This window comes from Zootoca vivipara, chromosome 14, assembly GCF_963506605.1.
Source record: "Zootoca vivipara chromosome 14, rZooViv1.1, whole genome shotgun sequence".
Lineage (NCBI taxonomy): Eukaryota > Metazoa > Chordata > Lepidosauria > Squamata > Lacertidae > Zootoca > Zootoca vivipara.
The window spans coordinates 7,603,179-7,621,793 of NC_083289.1; the positions used below are offsets into that span (position 1 = coordinate 7,603,179).

Consider the following 18,615-nt stretch of genomic DNA (forward strand, 5'->3'; position numbering starts at 1 on the left):
TTCTGCTGCTTTCCCTGGGAAAACCCACTCTTTATTGCTGAATCGGAACAACCACCAATCAGGTTTTCTATGGGTTGACATTTGTTCTGATTCAGCAGTAAATTTCAGGTTTTCCTGGGAAAAGCCACAGGACAAAACAAAAATAAACACCCTCTCAGATCTGTGACTTGAAATCAGGGACAAATGAAAGTGTGGATGGTCCCAAAGAGGAAGAGAGGAGGAGGAGGAGGAAGACCTCTCTCAATGAAAAGAGGGATACAGTAGTACCTCGGTTTATGAACACAATTGGTTCCGGAAGTCTGTTCATAAACTGAAGTGAACTTTCCCATTGAAAGTAATAGAAAGTGGATTAATCTGTTCCAGACGGTCCGTGGAGTACTTAAACTGAAGCGTTCATAAACTGAAGCAAACTTTCCCATTGAAAGTAATGGAAAGTGGATTAATCCGTTCCAGACGGGTCCGCGGAGTACTCAACCTGAAGCGTACTTAACCCGAAGCATGGGTGTAATTGGTTCCGGAAGTCTGTTCATAAAGTGAAGCGTTCATAAACTGAAGCGAACTTTCCCATTGAAAGTAATGGAAAGTGGATTAATCCGTTCCAGATGGGTCCGCGGCATTCATAAACCGAAAATTCATAAACTGAGGTGTTCATAAACCGAGGTTCCACTGTAGGATATTACAGAAAGGGAAGGAGGAAAATGGAGGCCTTCAGTGGCTTTTGTCTTCCAGTGAAAACAATTCAAGGAGTCAGCCGGAGAGTCTTGGTCTCCTGAAGTCAGAGGCCTGGTCCCTCCTATCTGTGCAAATGTAAGTAGGATGGAGCATAACTGAGCGATAGGAAAGATGCACTTGTGAAGAAAAGAAACAGCAAAAAAGGGACCAGCTGCCTCTTGTCATTTGATGCCTAGAACACTAGGGGGCAGCATTCAAATGCTGAATGGATGCTGACTATGGATTGGAGTCTCCATGCTAACCTGTAAGTTATGAAGTGTTTCTGCTGAGAGACAGGCAGCTTCCAGGGTAAAAAACAAATGGGAGAATGAAACAAGCCTGATGATGCCCCTCCCTTACACTCTGGGTGCCCTGAGCAGCATGCCAGATGCTGGAGAGCCCCTGGAAGCACACAGAAAACATGGAAGCGGGTGCCCCAAATGTAAATGGTTCCAACTGCTTTTAATGTCGCATTTCTATAGAGTTGCAGCCCACCCAGGGACCTTATGAAGGGTGGGTAAGAAATCCTGTTCTTGTTGTTGCTCGTTACAATATGATTTGATATAAGGTAGAATCCTGTGCCGCTTCTACATTAGAATTTAATTAATCAGCTGCTCACCGGAAAGGGAATAAAATGTGATGATTATATCCACTGATTTCTTATCATTTAAGTGTGTGTCTATAACTATTCCCTATTACAGTTATTAATTATGCCATTCACAGCAGCTATGTATGGGGACCAACCATGTGGGTGACTTAAATGGTGTGATTCCTGGCATAGACTGGAGGCAGGAATGGCAATGGTGAGGGGGGGCTCTTCTTCTTAACTTTCTGACTGTATACAGGTAGATAGCCGTGTTGGTCTGACGCAGTCAAAAAAAAAAATCCTTCCAGTAGCACCTTAGAGACCAACTAAGTTTGTCATAGGTATGAGCTTTCGTGTGCATGCACACTTCTTCAGGTACACTGAAACAGAAGTCACCAGACCATTATGTATAGTCAGAGGCTGGGGAGGGGTATTACTCAGAAGGGTGGTGGGAATGAGTGATTGGCTGATAGGAGAGAAACCTGTTGACGACTGTTAACGACTTTTAACGACTGCAATTGGTCTTGCAGGAAAAAGCAAGGGGTGAGATGGCTAAAGAAAGCTTTATCATGTATAATGAGATAAGAATCCAGTGTCCTTATTCAGACCAGGTCTGTCCATGGTTTTAAGCTTGGTAATGAGTTGCAATTCAGCAACTTCTCTTTCCAGTCTGTTTCTGAAATTTTTCTGCAATAAAACAGCTACTTTGAGATCTTGTATAGATTGTCCTGGGAGATTGAAGTGTTCTCCTACTGGTTTCTCTGTCTTGTGATTCCTGATGTCAGATTTATGTCCATTAATCCTTTGGCATAGGGTTTGGCCTGTTTGTCCAATATAGAGAGCTGAAGGGCACTGTTGGCATTTGATGGCATACGCCTTGTATGTTTATATACCTGACATGGGTCCAGCTTTTGGCAGAGAACCCCTTTGGGAAGTTCTTTAAGTCACTTACAGAGCTGACAAAATCCTATACCAACTTCCTTTGCGCTTAGTGGGACTTCCCATTTGAGCAGGCAGGTGCAGTATGATTCTGTGGCTGGCTTTTTGCTTGGTAGCATTAAACAGCCATCCATGGGGCAGTCTTAATGCTCACCTTGGTGAATGAACTTCTCCAGCTACAACTTACCTTCTTGTCCCTGATCCTGCCCTGGAGCTCCTGCTCCGCTTATGTGAAGTCATGCTCTGCTGCTTGTAAATTTCTCAAACCACTATTTTTCCTCTGGCCAGGAAGTCTTGAGCGCCATGAAACTGGGGAAGTTGCTCAGGCAATCCTCGCTTGCTGTGAGGACTCAGTCATGGCAGCGGCAGATTCTCTGTCAGCCGTCTTTGAAGAAGACCCACCTAAGCAGAAAAACCTGGATGGCCAATCTTCCAACTCCTATAAAATCGGCACTCTTTCCTACAGCAGCCTTGCTCATCGAGAAAAGTCTTCCCACCATCAGGTGAGTGCAAAGAAAGGGGGAACTTCGAATCAAAGAATTGCAGAATTGTAGAGTCGGAAAGGACCTAAAAAGGCCCTCTGGTCCAAACCCCTGCCATGGATCTTGGACAGCACTCAGGAAACCTACCTTGATGCCACATGACCCGAAGTTGCTCCCCCCCCCCCCCCGCCGGAAAGGGATGGTGGTTACAAAAGCACCATTCAGGAAAACATTAAAACATTAAAGCAGGCTTTGCCTGCAAGAGCCGAGGCATGTGCTGATCTTGTAACTGGCCACTTTAGCCCAGGCTCCACGCTGGCTGGAAGGCTGAATCCTTATGGGTCCAGGATGTTGGTTGGGAGTGAACTTGCTCTGTAAATTGATAACAAGTCCATATACCACATTTTTCCGTGTATAAGATGACCCCATGTATAAGATCAGGCATCCCCAGACTTCGGCCCTCCAGATGTTTTGGACTACAATTCCCATCTTCCCCAACCACTGGTCCTGTTAGCTAGGGATCATGGGAGTTGTAGGCCAAAACATCTGGAGGGCCGCAGTTTGGGGATGCCTGTATAAGATGATCCCTATTTTTGGGAGCCCTCGACAGTTGTTGAGCTTCTTTTGTAAGTTCGCTGAGCAGTTGAGCAGCTTTTCGATGAGTCCCCCCCCCCCCCCGCTGATGGAACTGGTGCCGTAATACACCACATACTGGCACTCACCAAATACTCTTCCCAAGCCAGGAAGAGCGGCTAAGCAGCCTCCTCTCCGACATTTCCCTGCTACCGCCTCAGCACCAGCCCTCGCTTACTTAGCGTATTGACCCGTGTATAAGATGACCCTCAATTTATTGCAAAAAACATCAGAAAGAAGGTCATCATATACATGGAAAAATATGGTAAATGCTACTTAAATTATAGAAGCCCCTCCAATTTGTTACTGATCATGCCTCAGAACCACCAACTACAGATGAAACTGGCACTTCTAACAAGACATTTTGACCAGTAAATATACGAAATACAACTATATTGTGCTTGATTTAAAGTAAGTGTATGAGTTTTACATACCGGCGGCTCGAAAAGCATTGGCTTTTTGGTGGGGAAGGAGCCTCGATTGTTCCCTGTCTTTGCACATGTAGAAGGGTCATTTAGTATTTAGGTATTTAATGGTGACTGCCCATCATCTCCTGTTGATTAGGAGCAGCTATTAGGCATGATAATCATCCTCTTTGATATAACACTATTTATATAGACTAAGCGGTGACTGATGAACAACAGTAGTAGTAGTTAGATAACAAAGCTATTTAAATGAATGTGGCTAATGAGATTTGGAACCAGGGGTTGGTGCTTAATTCTGCAAATCGTAACATGGATCTGCTGGGAGACTGAAAAGATCTCCACTGAAAACAAAGCTCTACAGAGTCCTGAAATGGCAGGGAATGAGCCAGCCACACTCCAGCACTTTCAAGTCTCATTGAATTCCAGAAAGGGGAGAGTTAACCACATGCTTAAATGCCTCCCATGGAAGAGAAGGGGACCTTTAAGCACTTGAGGCAGGCTGCTGCATGGAACCTTTCTTGTACCTCACGGCTGGCCAGATTCTGAACAGATTCTCTGTATCAACATATTTGTCCTCATGGAAATTGCAGCCACCAGGACCCAAGGGCTCTGATTTCATACTGCTTGGGTGCTTTTTGGTGCGGAACTGGGACTTGTGCCCAGAAGATAAAGTTGGCCCCGTTCCTCCTGGTGGGACAAGTGACGTCAGTGCAAAATGAAGCACGTGTGTCGTCAAATTCCCTTGACGTACTTAAACAGGTTTTTAATTATTCCCAGCATCAAAAGGCCCCCTAATGCACGGCAGCATTGTTTGCCAGAGAAAGCGCCACTCTGAACAGGGGTGAAGGGGCCTCTCCCCAAAATCAGACCCTCAGCACTTGCCTCAGTCATTGAGGGGGGGGCAATTTGTGTGGTGAAGCCTATTTGAATAGGGTATTGTGAGAATACTTATGGTCCACTTGACAAGGGCTCTTGCTGTAAATAGCACAATTTGACTCCAGCTGTTAAAGGGAGGTTTTGACAGTCGCTGAATGGGATTGGGAGGGGGGGGAGGTGTTTTGCTGCAGAGGAGAGAAAATCAATACTGGCCTCTCGTTCAAAACAACCTGCTCTTTTTCTTGTTCACTTCTCCTTCCGGGTTTATATAAGGTGATCTGCCATTTAGAAACGAAGACCTAGCTACTGTTTTAAAGCAGGGTTGGTTTGTGTGTGCGTGTGTGTGCATGTGCCTTTGCAGACTAAAACAGGCAACAAATGCTGGCAAAGTAGATGTTTTTCTATCAGTAGATCTGTGATCCTAAATGAGATTGCACATAAATCCACCTGAAAGCAAAGAAATCCCCTTGGTTTGAGGCATTACAATTGCATTTCTGCATACAATCGGTTGCCTCTGTACTTCAGTTTTAGAGCTGGAATGACAGTCTAACTCTGCTCGTTTTTCCCCTGTTATTAAAAGTCTTACAAAATCCACAGCTGGGCAGTAAGACATTTATTAGTACCAACCAACTTTCCAAAAGCCTGCCACTACTCTGTGGCACTGTCGTCGGTCCTAATAAAGACATCATCCAACTGCGGATTTATGATTTTTTTTTTTTACTGGGCGATTTTTGCTTCTTAGAACAGATTCCTCTTCTGTGGGCTCCTTGGCCTCCCTGGCAGTGTGGCTTCCTCTCTGGCCTGGTGCTGATCATTGCCATCCAGCCAAGCCTGCAACTCCTTAGTGACAGAATACCTGGCTAGGGGTAGCAAGAAGGCTTGGGCATGGGGCTTTCTTGGCACCACATGAGAGGTGGTCTTTGGTAAGCTTTCATAATACGGCACCCTGCGTGAGGCCAAAAACCGACGCACCCAAACGGATCTCTCAATTACGGATGTGCTCAATTATATGGCTCTATGCTCTGTGTGGGGGAACCACCTAAATCTGGAGCTTCTGTAGGGGAGACCCATTTCCTCCCGCCATTTTGCAGCACAAGGGTTTGATTGTGTAGGTACCAGCCAACCTTTAAAAATGATCGCTGCTCCCCACCATCCAAAGAACAGAAGAGAGGAGGAGGAGGAGGAGGAGGAGGAGGAGGAGGAGGAGGAGGAGGAAGAAGAAGAAGAAGAAGAAGAAGAAGAAGAAGAAGAAGAAGAAGAGTAGTTTGGATTTGATATCCTGCTTTATCACTACCCGAAGGAGTCTCAAAGCAGCTAACATTCTCCCTTCCCTTCCTCCCCCACAACAAACACTCTGTGAGGTGAGTAGGGCTGACAGACTTCAGAGAAGTGTGACTAGCCCAAGGTCACCCAGCAGCTGCATGTGGAGGAGCAGAGACTTGAACCCGGTTCCCCAGATTAGGAGTCTACCGCTCTTCCAGTGCTGTGTATGCAGCAAAGGAAAACATTTCCTTTGCTCGATTCGTTGCTCAGTCCAGTTTCCATTTTCTGCTTCTATGTAATGAAAAACACAGAACCATAACAATAGGGGGAGATTTTTCTCCTAAACCAAGAGTCCTGATTTTTCTCCTAAACCAAGAGTCCTGATTTTTCTCCTAAACCAAGAGTCCTGATTTTTCTCCTAAACCAAGAGTCCTCCCCCTATTGCTATGGTTCTGTGTTTTTCATTACATAGAAGCAGAAAATGGAAACTGAATTGAGTATTATTATTATTAACACTTAATTGTGAGGGAACTTAACATGAAATAAACTACAGCTTGTATGTCAGCGCATTGATATAGTTCCCTAACACCCCTGAGTTAAAATGGCTTCAGAAATAAATGTGTTCAGCATCTAGGCCCACAAATGTAGCGCCCACCTCCAGATTCAAAGCTCCCAATTATGAGCATCTCTTTCTGTTGTCAGGAGCTGCTAGTTTTAAGTGCCTGGCTGGGGAGGAGGTGTGTGTGAGCCTCACAGAGAGAAGGAAGGAAAGACTATCCCTGACAGCTTCAGACAATGGAAAGGGGGGAGGCAGCAGATCGATGCTCCCTCCCCCAATCTTGAAAGTCTCTGCTGCTCCTCGCCCCTCCACTGCCCCCCCTCCGGTCAATGTAATGACAAGAAAATTGGTGTAGAGGCCAGTCTTGCAGCTAGATAATTTTAGACCCTTGACTTAATGGTCCTCACACACACACACTAAACAGCCATGTGTGTTACTCTGGTTAGGACGCAGACTGCTCTTCTCTCCAGCCATGCCAGGGTCTACAAAGGCTCCTTACATTCCTGGCATATGAGAGCAAAAAATAAACAGCCCCCCCCAAAACACACACACTAAAGGTTGGACAACCTGATAAAAAAAAAGAAATAATTTGAGCATGTGGCGTTTCACATTTTATACTCACTTAAATCTCCAAGACTACAGGAATAAAACAAGGTTTGCTTCTGCAGCCCTAAAGCTAAGCACATTTACTTGTAAAAAAGAAGAAGAAGATGATAAGCATTTTTAAAGTGAAAGGAAAAAATATTGAAATGACCACCTGCAATCACCTGGCTCTCCCTTCTCCGCCAACCTATAAAATGGTTTTAAAGGTATGAAAGGCTACAGTGGGGGTAACCACTGTCAACCTTGTGGGGCTGAGACCAGGCCTTCTTGCTGCTGGTGCCCCCCCAATCTGTCATTCCCTGGGTGGTCATTTGGTAGTGGAAGGCAGGGTGGAGGCTGGACTTTGGCCCCAAGGTCTAGCCTGAGCTCCACCATCGGTAGAGCCTTCAACATTTGAATGAATTCTGCTTATATTCCTAAATGTGTGCTAAATGAGGCAGAGCTGTTTATGCTGTTTTGCATTGCAGTGTGTGTGGACAGCAGCAGCAGCCAATGAGAACATAGAAACCTCTCAGATACTGTACCCCCTGTCTTAGCTCTGTGCTGATAGGCCTGCCACTCCCACCTTGGGTGTCAACAGCCAGCAGCTCTGACGCTTTGGGTGCTGGACAGCTCCCACAGCCATATGCCGCTCTGGGGAACTGTCCAGCCTCCTGGAGCCTGACAGCAGGACTGGGTATGTGCCTTCAGAGTTGTCCCCAGGATCAGGTTGCTTGAAGGTTGGCAGGGCGGGCGAGGGGGTGCATGCCCTATACCCCTGCCCCTGGTCCCACACAGCTTCTTGGCACTAGGTCCCATGTCTGCCCCACTGCCTTGTGAGCCCACTGGGAGACTTTGGCTGTCATAGAATCATAGAGTTGGAAGAGACCACAAGGGCCATCCAGTCCAACCCCCTGCCAAGCAGGAAACACCATCAAAGCATTCTTGACATATGCCTGTCAAGCCTCTGCTTAAAGACCTCCAAAGAAGGAGACTCCACCACACTCCTTGGTAGCAAATTCCACTGCCGAACAGCTCTTACTGTCAGGAAGTTCTTCCTAATGTTTAGGTGGAATCTTCTTTCTTGTAGTTTGAATCCATTGCTCCGTGTCCACTTCTCTGGAGCAGCAGAAAACAATCTTTCTCCCTCCTCCATATGACATCCTTTCACATATTTGAACATGGCTATCATATCACCCCTTAACCTTCTCTTCTCCAGGCGAAACATACCCAGCTCCCTAAGTCGTTCCTTGTGTCATTACACAAGTTACACAAGTGTCCTCCCCACCCTTCGCAAATGACTAGGAACTTTAAAAACAAAACAGAACCCTTCTCTTCAAGGGCATGGGCATCTTTGAAAAGAAGGAAGCTGTACTGACATTCAAAGAACCTGGTTTTATATGAAATTTCACTGTCACTGAAATTAACTCAAGTTTCATTTGAAGGTAACTCAGCATAGCTATTTAAGGCCTTTTGAATGCCAAGCAAAGGCTCATTTCCATGCTCAGTTATTACTGGGCCTCTGAACACTCTATGCTGGGTCTGGGATTATTTTTTTTTCACTTGGAAATGTTTATATATTAATATAAGCAATTTGTAGATGGCCATTTATATTTCTTTTTTAAAAAAAGCATTACTGTGCCGCCGTAACTTAAAATATCAGGGTGATGTACAACAACAAAATAAAAAAACATAAATAAAAACTACAGGAACCATAAAAGTGAGTGCGCTGAGAGCAGAGCAGTCAAAGCAGCCTTGAAATACGCTTCTAACAAGTAGGACTTTCTGTGGCATTAGAATCCGGACCCATTTTTGTGATATCAGTGTAAACCAACCAACCAAACAAAAAACACCAAGCCACCAAATGCAATTTCTGCCAGCCTCTGTAATCAAGAACAAGCAGCTCACTAAGCTGTGGCCTTTCCAGTCCAAAATGTTTGCTGATTTCGTGAAGCAATATTTTATGCTCATAAACTGGCTGCAAGGTGGGAGTGCAATTCCATTTATCTTGATATTCTTTGGCTTTATAGAGCCTGCCAGAGTGTCCATCTGTTCAGCGGAGATTGCTTCCCCTCGCGAGTGGTCAGGGGGAGTGAGCTGGGAGAGGTCAAAGGAGCTTCTTGACCTCGGGTGTTTCTTGCCGGAGCAATTGGAGTTGAGGGAGCCGGCTGCCATTACGAGGGGCTGCTCAGCAAAGCAGCCCCCACTTTAATTGGTAATGATAGCAGGGAAGACACAGCGAAGCCACAGCCAGGAGAAAACAAAAGGCATCCAATATAGTAATTTATTACCGGTCGCTGGGTTTCAGCCGCTCGGTTGTTTTACCCCTGCCGTGGCCGCAGAGAGCAAAAAAGAGGCTCCAGCACTTAATGCAAAATGGAGGCCTTGCTGCCGGCAGGGCAGGGTGGCGCTCGGAAGAAGATTGCCTCAGCTATTAGTTGGATCATGGATTTGTGCTCGTTGGCTCGGCTCTCCAGTGCATCAGCTGCAATTTCCAGCTTGCTTCTTCGCCTGCAATTTGTCCTGCCAATCTTCAGGCTGCTGAGCTGGTGTCAGCACTCAGCACGGTGAGCAGATGTTGGGGCCCATGGAGCCAAATGAGGTGCATCTGTCAACTGTGTCGCCCCAGGATGCCTCTGGCCCCGCAGTTTGGAGTAATACAGTTGCCAGGGGCTGCTGCAGCCTCTTTGGGCAGCAGCCTGTGCTATGGCAAGCACTAAAGCTGCCTCTCCTCTTGAGCATATGGGTGGGGTGGGGTGGGGTGGGGTGGGTGAGGGCTGCAGGTGGTTGGCACCAGTGTGGGGTAAGTGAGGGTGCTCAGCAGAGAAGGGCCAAGGGAAGCTGCTGTCCACCAGGCACATCTTAAAGAACCTGCTTTGCATTTTTGTTCCTTGCTTCCCAGAGCCAGCAACACAGCCAGGGGTTGGAGGGACTTGTTCTCTTGCCAACCATTTTGTATGGTTCGTTTGGTCCTACTTTGAATCCTGTCCGTGATTCAGCTGCCTAGTTTTTCCCGCTCTCTGCTTTTTGTTCCTTAACCAGTTGCCAACCTAAAAGAGGACCTTCCCTCTTATTTCATGTTTTCGAAGGAGTCTTTGGTGAGGAAATTTTATAAAAAGCTTTTTGAAAGTCTAAGTACACAACTGTATCGCCCCTCTCTATATGCTTGTTGACACTCTGAAAGAATTTGAAGAGTTTAGTAAGACAGAACTTATCCTTGCAGAAGCCCTGCTGCTTCCATTTCAGGACTTATTCTTCTACAGTGGTACCTCGGTTTACAAACACAATTGGTTCCGGAAGTCCGTACTTAACCTGAAGCGTACTTAACCTGAAGCGAATTTTCCCATTGAAAGTAATGGAAAGTGGATTAATCCATTCCAGATGGTCCGTGGAGTACTTAAACTGAAGCGTACTTAACCTGAAGTGAACTTTCCCATTGAAAGTCATGGAAAGTGGATTAATCCATTCCAGACAGGTCCGCGGAGTACTTAAAATGAAAATACTCAAACCGAGGCGTACTTAAACCGAGGTATGATCGTATATGCTTCGTAGGTCTCTCTTTAACAACGCTATCCACCAGTTTTCCTGGAATAAACTTTAAGCTAACCAGTCTGTAATTTCCCTGATCCTCTCAGTATTCCTTTAAAAAAATGTTGCTACAGTGGCTGCTTTCAAGGAAGACTGAAACAGCCCCAAGAATCATTCAGTTTTTCAAATAATGCATCCGATGGCAAAAGCATAGCGCCAATATTACTTGAGATGTAGAAGAAGCATCTCTAACTCTGGTGCCCTCCAGATGTTCTGGACTACAACTCCCATCGTCGTCGTCATCCCTGACCATTGGCTGTGCCAGCTTCTAGGACCAATAGAAGAAACGTCGGTGTGGAATGTGTGATTATTCACTGTGCGTATGAACGTCTGATTAATGTTCAGATTTGTTGGGAGAAAATCTTTCAGGCAGATATGAATATTCAAATAGCATCTGGAAGATCTCTCCAAGGCAGGATCTGTGAAATGTGTACTGGAGAGATGTGCGCCAGATCATAGCTTCGTAGAATGTGCAAGGACTTGGCCTCAGATTTACTTCTGAGTAGAAATGAGTTGGCGGGCCTGTATGTTGCTCACCTTCGGCATTCTGATTCTCCCAAGTTTTTTGGGCGTGACAATCTCTGGAGCCTTTCTGCCCTGTCCTGACTCCAGAGAGAGCAGCTTCCTTGCAGCTTCTGACTTTTATTTCATATCCAAAGTTTCTTATCAAAAGGCAACAGTTTCTCGTTTGCAGACTTAGCAGACCTAGGTGTAAAAGCATCCAGATTTCCTTGTTTTCCACAGGTATAAATAACCATCCCGGTGTCCGTGCCACTGGGAAACCAGGCCTTTATTTAGAGAGCACATGGGGTGTGGTGACCTCTCCCTCTAATGGAGGAGGGAGGGTGGTTTTCTTTGCAAAACTACCACATGATTCCATTTCTTGGTTCCCTTGTGGAAGGAGAAAGCTTCGGTTGCTCCTGTTGTCTCTCGATTTAGCACTAATCCTGCCGTTAGGATGCCTTGGCATCAGGAAGCCGGAGTGCCTGAAGAATTCAAGTGCTCTGCTTCCTAATGGACGTGCGCATTCTAAGTGGGCAAGACGTAGTTCCTAGAAGCAGGTGAATCCCAGCGGCAAAGAGCCTGCAGAGATGAAAAGGTCACCTGGTAAAATGGCATTTCCATTGTACTTTCCATAAAATGTTTGTGTGGTGGGTCTGGCTTAGACCAGTTAAGGTTAATAGCCTGTATTGATGTATTTGGGGATGAGGGGGAAGAGAAGAGTGACCTTTCCCCTGGAAGCAGGGGATTAGCATCCTCTCTCTGCTGAGTTTCGCCAGAGACTCTTTCCCCCTTTTTAGTCACTGAGTGTGCAGAAAGCACTAGCAGAAGCAGCAAAGTCTTGGCTCTTGTTGAATTGCGCATGGTAGTTCTACATGGAGGAGCTGAAGCAGAAGGAGCAAAAATGGGGAAAGATACTCTCCCCCCCCCCAATTGCAGCCGACACAGGCACCATTTGCACCCTCCTCCCAAATTGACTTCACCTCTCACAATTAAAATGTGAGGATTGTATTTTTATTTCACTCTGCCTGTTTTTAAAAGGAGCTTCCGAAACATTTCCCCAAACTGTCTTACAAGGCATTGGAAGTTGTGGTAGTCATCAAAGAAAGCAGTTTGCTTTGGGTGCTTGTGAAAGGATTCCTTCTCTGAGCATTTCCTAACATACTTTGAAAATGTATACTTTCCCCTTCAACAGGTTTCCAGGGCAGCTTACAAAAAGTTAACATTACAATAGAACACCACCATACAAATCCATTTTGCCACCTGCCCATCTCTGAAATGCCATGCCCTGTTTGGGGTTGCTTTGCTCTCAGTGCCATCTTGTAATAATATGTAATAATAATAATAATAATAATATTTATACCCCACCCATCTGGTTGGGTTTCCCCAGCCACTCTGGGCGGCTCACAACAGAATATAAAAAGCATTAAGCATTAAAAACTTCCCTAAACAGGGCTGCCTTCAGATGTCTTTTAAAAGTAGGATAGTTGCTTATTGCCTTGACATCTGATGGGAGGGTGTTCCACAGGGCAGGCACCACTACCGAGAAGGCCCTCTGCCTGGTTCCCTGTAACCTCACTTCTCGCAGCAAGGGAACCGCCAGAAGGCCCTCGTGCTGGACATCAGTGTCCGGGCTGAACGGTGGTGGTGGAGACACACAAGAGACAGGGCCTTGCCTGGAGTGCTCTCCCAAGAGAAACCCTTCCGACTCCTTCTGTGGGTCACCAGAGATTGAGGATGCTTTAATTTAACAGTCTTGACCAGGCACCCCCAAACTGCGGCCCTCCAGATGTTTTGGCCTAAAACTCCCATGATCCCTAGCTAACAGGACCAGTGGTCGGGGAAGATGGGAATTGTAGTCCAAAACATCTGGAGGGTCGAAGTTTGGGGATGCCTGTTCTTGACTTTTGGTTTGCATTCGCTTTTGGTTGTTGGTTGCATTTTGCTTTTAGAAATGGTTTGTTATATTTACCCTTCTGTTGGCTGTACTATTTGCTGTCGGTAATTTTTAGTGGCTGACCAAAATGTACATTATTCTTGTTCTTGTTCTTCTTATTTTCAGCTGCCCACTGCCTGCCACACCCAGTGGCCTTTTACCATCCTGCCCGTGAAGACAGAGCGACAGAACATCCATTTTTATGTCCTTCTCTTTGATTTGGAAAAATTGGCCGAGCTGCTGCATTCAGCCCAGCTCAAGGGACTGAAGTCATCCAGCTCGTTCCACAGCTATGACGCTCTAAAGAGAGCTAAAAGCACAGCTGACAAAAGGATGCTAATGCTGAAACGAAACAGAACTTCTGGGTCACTCTTTCCGCTGGATGGGCAAGTCAAAGTTGCAGCGGAAGAGCAAACATTTGGGGAGAGTAATGCAGTGGGCTCTTTGGAACAAAGTGGCGGCATCAAAAGACACAAAAAGCCGAAGAGTTCAAAGAAGGTTCGGAGGCAGCCATCAGGAAAAGTCAATGTGAACGTTGTCATGGATGCAGCAAAGCTCCTCTTGTCGTGCCTCTTGCCTTGGGGTGTGGATGGGGAGTTGGACGATCTCTGTGTTCAGTATTTAGATATCTTGAGACTTCTCTATCCAGTCTCACTTGGACTTATGTCAAGGAACAATCACCTCTCTCTGACATTGCCGGGATGGCGCAATGCCAGTTCCCCGGGGGCAGAACAGCAGCAGGAGGCAAATCACTTGTTCTCCAGAAAAGTGCTGGATTTGTGTCACAGGTACATTAGTGTGGCCCAAGAGCAAACAGGAAGGACCAACGGACACACAAAAAGCATCCGTACCACAGAGAGATCCTTGACTCTGAGTTACTTACTGAGAAGGATATATTTAGTTCAAAGGATATTTGGCAGGCCCTTAGAAAAGACCAGGTAAGAACTTCCATTTTCCTGCGTTTCTCTAAACCCAAACAGGCAAAATGTTATGGTAGATGGGACAGATGGATGGGCAGATATTCCTTTGTCTGCCTATCATTTGTCATTCATAGTGTAGCCTAGTGCCATGCCCTGGAAACCCATTAAGAGTCTTTCCAAATTACAGTGGTGCCTTGCTAGACGAATTTAATTCATTCCACGGGTCTTTTCTTATAACGAAAAATTCGTCTAGAGAATCCCATAGGAATGCATTGAATTTTTTTGAATTTTTTTTTTGCCCATAGGAACACATTAATTGAATTTCAATGCATTCCTATGGGAAACCGCGATTTGCTAGACAAATTTTTCATAAAACGAATTCGTCTAGCGAGGCAACCTCCGCTTGAAAAATCCTTTCGTTAAGCGGAAATTTCGTTAAGCAGGGCATTCGTTAAGCGAGGCACCACTGTACTGTTAATTAACCCACATTTACATCCAGTTAGGATTTAGCTCCTTCTCATTTCATCTCCATGAAATGGGAATAATAATTTGCATCATTTATTTAGTTACAGGTAGGTAGCTGTAGTCGGGGGAAAATAAAAAAAATCCTTCCAGTAGCACCTTACAGACCAACTAAGTTTGTCATTGGTATGCGCTTTCTGAAGAAGTGTGCATGCACACAAAAGCTCATACCCAGGGGTAGGCAACCTAAGGTCCGGGGGCCGGATGTGGCCCAACCGCCTTCTTAATCCGGCCCATGGACGGTCCAGGAATCAGCATGTTTTTACATTAGTAGAATGTGTGCTTTTATTTAAAATGCATCTCTGAGTTATTTGTGAGACATAGGAATTCGTTCTCCCCCCCAAAAAAAATATAGTCCGGCCCACCACATGGTCTGAGGGATGGTGGACCGTCCCACAGCTGAAAAAGGTTGTTGACCCCTGCTCATACCAATGACAAACTTAGTTGGTTTCTAAGGTGCTACTGGAATGAATTTTTTTATTTTGTTTCATCATTTTTTTTGTTTTGCTTGCTCTGTTTACTCCTTGCTTTCTAGAAGGTCTTATGGATGGTTTTAAGTTGGTTGACTCCCAGCTAGGCACTGCTCAGAGGCAGAAATCCTTTCCTTTAGTCACTTTTGCTTTCAGACCATTTTTCTGGGCCACGATTGTGATGGAACTGTGTTTTCCTGTGCTTATTCCACATATTGTCACATCCCCTGGGCTGCCACAAAAAGGGGAGCAAATGTCTCAGAAATGTCTCAGGGCAGCCCCATATAGCTTAGGCTTCATTTGATGACATCTAGGCTTGAAGACACGAACAAAGAAAGATTTTGTGAAACAGATTCCAAGCCACTGTTGAAAACTGGGGTCTCCACATACTGTAACCTTGATTTATGTGGGAGGCTGAACTTTGTAAATGATGATTGGGCTTATATCCAAGGAACTAATGACATTTCCCGTGCCTAGATTCAGTTTCAGGCACTGTCCCAACCCTCAACTTCACTGAAGCCATCAACCAGGTTCTTTCTTTTTTAATGAGGAAAGAAGAGCTGGATACTATTGGTATCATGGCAGCATCTCACACTAAATACTTCTGCAAAGTCCTTGCAGGTAGGGGAGAAGAAAATATGGGAAAGGATATGAGGAGGAGAAAAGTAGATCATCACCAATCATTCCTTGCTACCAGGAATGGAACCTAAGAGTAATTTCCATTTGCCATGCTATCAACACTTCCTGCTCAAGAGTGTCACAGACCTTAGAGTTGGCACCTAGTAGAGTCAGTCAATAGGACAGAGCTCATCTGCTACCCATCCCCACCCACCATACCTGCCAAGTTGCTGTCATAGAAATAAGGGACCGGGCCGGAAATAGCAGACCGGAAGTAGCGCTGCCGCCATTTTGGAACTGGGCGGAGCATGCTCAGATGTGACTTTTGATGCTGCTTTGCCCAGTTCCAAAATGGCTGTTGCACCAGAAGTCGCACTGCAGCCATTTTGGAACTGGGCAGAGCAGCATCAAAAGTTGCTTCTGAGCATGCTCCACCCAGTTCCAAAATGGCCACCGTGCCACAATAAACCGGGAAAAAACAAAAAAATCCGTTTTTTCAGCAAGGAACAGCTGGAAAAACGGGGATTTCCCGGGGAAACCGGGAGACTCCCCACCTCAGACATCATTCAGCACCTCTCCCTTATAAGGCATTATAAGCCTGGAAACTAGCAAGGGTCTTGAAATTGAATAGCATACAATATTTGTAGTGCACATTTTGAGAAACCTCAGTCTCCCTGCCTTGATAGATATAAATATAGACCAGGAAATGCCTAGTTGGGGCACTCCTGGTTTTCTATTTGCATTTAAAAAACTGGACCTTGGAAACTGGCATTTCCCAGAATTAATTAAACTGAGGAGTTGAAGTTGGCAAGTTGCAGGAGTCATCTTCCCAAGTCGCATTAAGAAGGCCCTTGGGAAGGGATAGTTGACAGACACTTCCTCGCACACCACATTTGGTCTACCCTTTTGAAAGTCCACCATTAGTTGCATTTTTATTACTCCTGCCCATTAAACAGGAATGTCAAAATGAAGTTGTCTGGTTGGTTTGCTTGTTATGTTCATACCCACTCAAGGGCACGTTTATTTTGCTGGCTGCTCCTTCAACATCTGGGCAGGAGAGAAACAATATGTGCCGTGTTTTTGGCCAAGCCAAATGGAGCATGCCAATTAGACAACTGGTGCGGGTGATCATTGTCCTTCAAGAAACCTACATGGCTCTTGGGTCTGGCCTTCTAAGGACAACTAACTTGAAAGTTGGAGGGAGGGGAGAGATTGTACTGCTGATTCTGCCAAAAGTCAAGGCAAGAAGAAAGGTAGCTGTGAGGGAGGAGCTTTGATGTGGCAGGCAGGCAGGAAGCCTAGATGGCAACTATGCAGCTGCCAGTCATTTCAAAGGGGCTGCTTTATGCCAAGGGACTCCCATGACTGGCAGCTTATATTGATGAGCAGCATAGTCCTTTCCCATGCCTGCTGCCTTGGACGCTGGGAACTGAGCCTGACTGGTCAACACATGCAAGAGGCTGGGGGGGGGGGTTGCTTTGCTATGGACTGTGGGCAATAAAAGGTCCAGGCAGATGATTTTTCACACAGGATCCTTCCTGCTTTAAGCAAGTGAGCCTGCTTTCTGTGCCAGCCACTGAGGACAAATGGCTCTTGGGAAGTCTTAGCAGGCTTCCCAGCTTCACACTCTTTGATCATCTGAAAGATAGTTGTACACTAAGAGAGGGTCCTCCACCAGTTATATATGTATATTGGGTTAGAGCCAATGTTAGTCCTACTCAGAGTAGACCCATTGAAGATAATGGGCATGAATAACTTGGGTCAGGCATCCCCAAACTGCGCCCCTCCAGATGTTTTGGCCTACAACTCCCATGATCCCTAGCTAAGAGGACCAGTGGTCAGGGATGATGGGAATTTATAGTCCAAAACATCTGGAGGGCCGAAGTTTGGGGATGCCTGACTTAGGTCCATAAAGGTCAGTAAGTTTACTATAGCCCAGGATTGCTTCGTGGTATCTCTGCTTGCTTGCACTGATCTCTTGACAGTTACCATATAACATTTCCCCTCAGTCGCCAGAAACTGGAGTCTGCACGCAACAAATGGAGACCCACATCATCTCTTGGGACCACAAGCTCTTATGAAGAGTCCACTAAATGTGAGTATCAGGAGACAGTGCAGAATTACGGCAGGCACAAGCCATGTTTGTTTTCTAGGCATGACAGCATTGTAAACACATTTCGAGATGCTGAAACATTAATGTCATCCTGTGAGTTGTGAGAAGGGAGCCTGAGGTTTCCATATGTTCCTCTAGTACCTTCTGAACTTTGAACTTCTCACAACACTCAAGATGCCCCAGGTATCCTTACTTTCATTTAAAAGGCTGGTCCGTCATGATCGCAACTATTTCCCAACTGGTAGGGCAGCTAAGCCATGTGCCTGAAGCACAGGTGTGAGGCACAGCAGTTGTTTCTCAGCCTCTGACTTGTGAACTTGAAATATGTTGGGCCAGTAAATCATTTCAGTGCTGCTCCAAGTGGGCTTCCCTCCTGTTTTGTGAGATACGACTGCTAAGAGATGCCATTTGGGGGTTTTACTTATGGGTGGTGAGTGACACCACCCTCCATATGAACATTTCAAACTTCCATTATCGTAAAAGGGAAAGAGAGAGACCTAAGTTAGCGCTCCTTCCAGCAAAACTGTTGTATGAGTAAAGGTAAAGGGGCCCCTGACCATCAGGTCCAGTCGTGTCCGACTCTGGGGTTGCGGCGCTCATCTCGCTCTATAGGCCGAGGGAGCCAGCGTTTGTCCGCAGACAGCTTCCAGGTCATGTGGCCAGCATGACAAAGCCGCTTCTGGCGAACCAGAGCAGTGCACGGAAACGCCGTTTACCTTCCCGCCGGAGCGGTCCCTATTTATCTACTTGCACTTCGATGTGCTTTCGAACTGCTAGGTGGGCAGGAGCTGGGACCGAGCAATGGGAGCTCACCCCGTTGCAGGGACTCGAACCGCCAACCTTCTGATCAGCAAGCCCTAGACTCTGTGGTTTAACCCACAGCGCCACCTG

General features: G+C 46.1%; 1 protein-coding gene across 6 annotated transcripts in view; it reads left to right on the forward strand.

Annotated features, from left to right (window-relative positions):
* Positions 1–18,615, forward strand: part of WDR72 (WD repeat domain 72) — an 84,619-nt gene that overhangs the window by 32,231 nt on the left and 33,773 nt on the right. For all 6 annotated transcript variants that reach the window (XM_060282690.1, XM_060282691.1, XM_060282689.1 and 3 more), the window contains 3 exons: positions 2,525–2,739; positions 13,208–14,019; positions 17,621–17,706. In XM_060282690.1, coding sequence (XP_060138673.1) covers positions 2,525–2,739; positions 13,208–14,019; positions 17,621–17,706 — 1,113 coding nt within the window. The remainder of the gene's footprint in view (positions 1–2,524; positions 2,740–13,207; positions 14,020–17,620; positions 17,707–18,615) is intronic.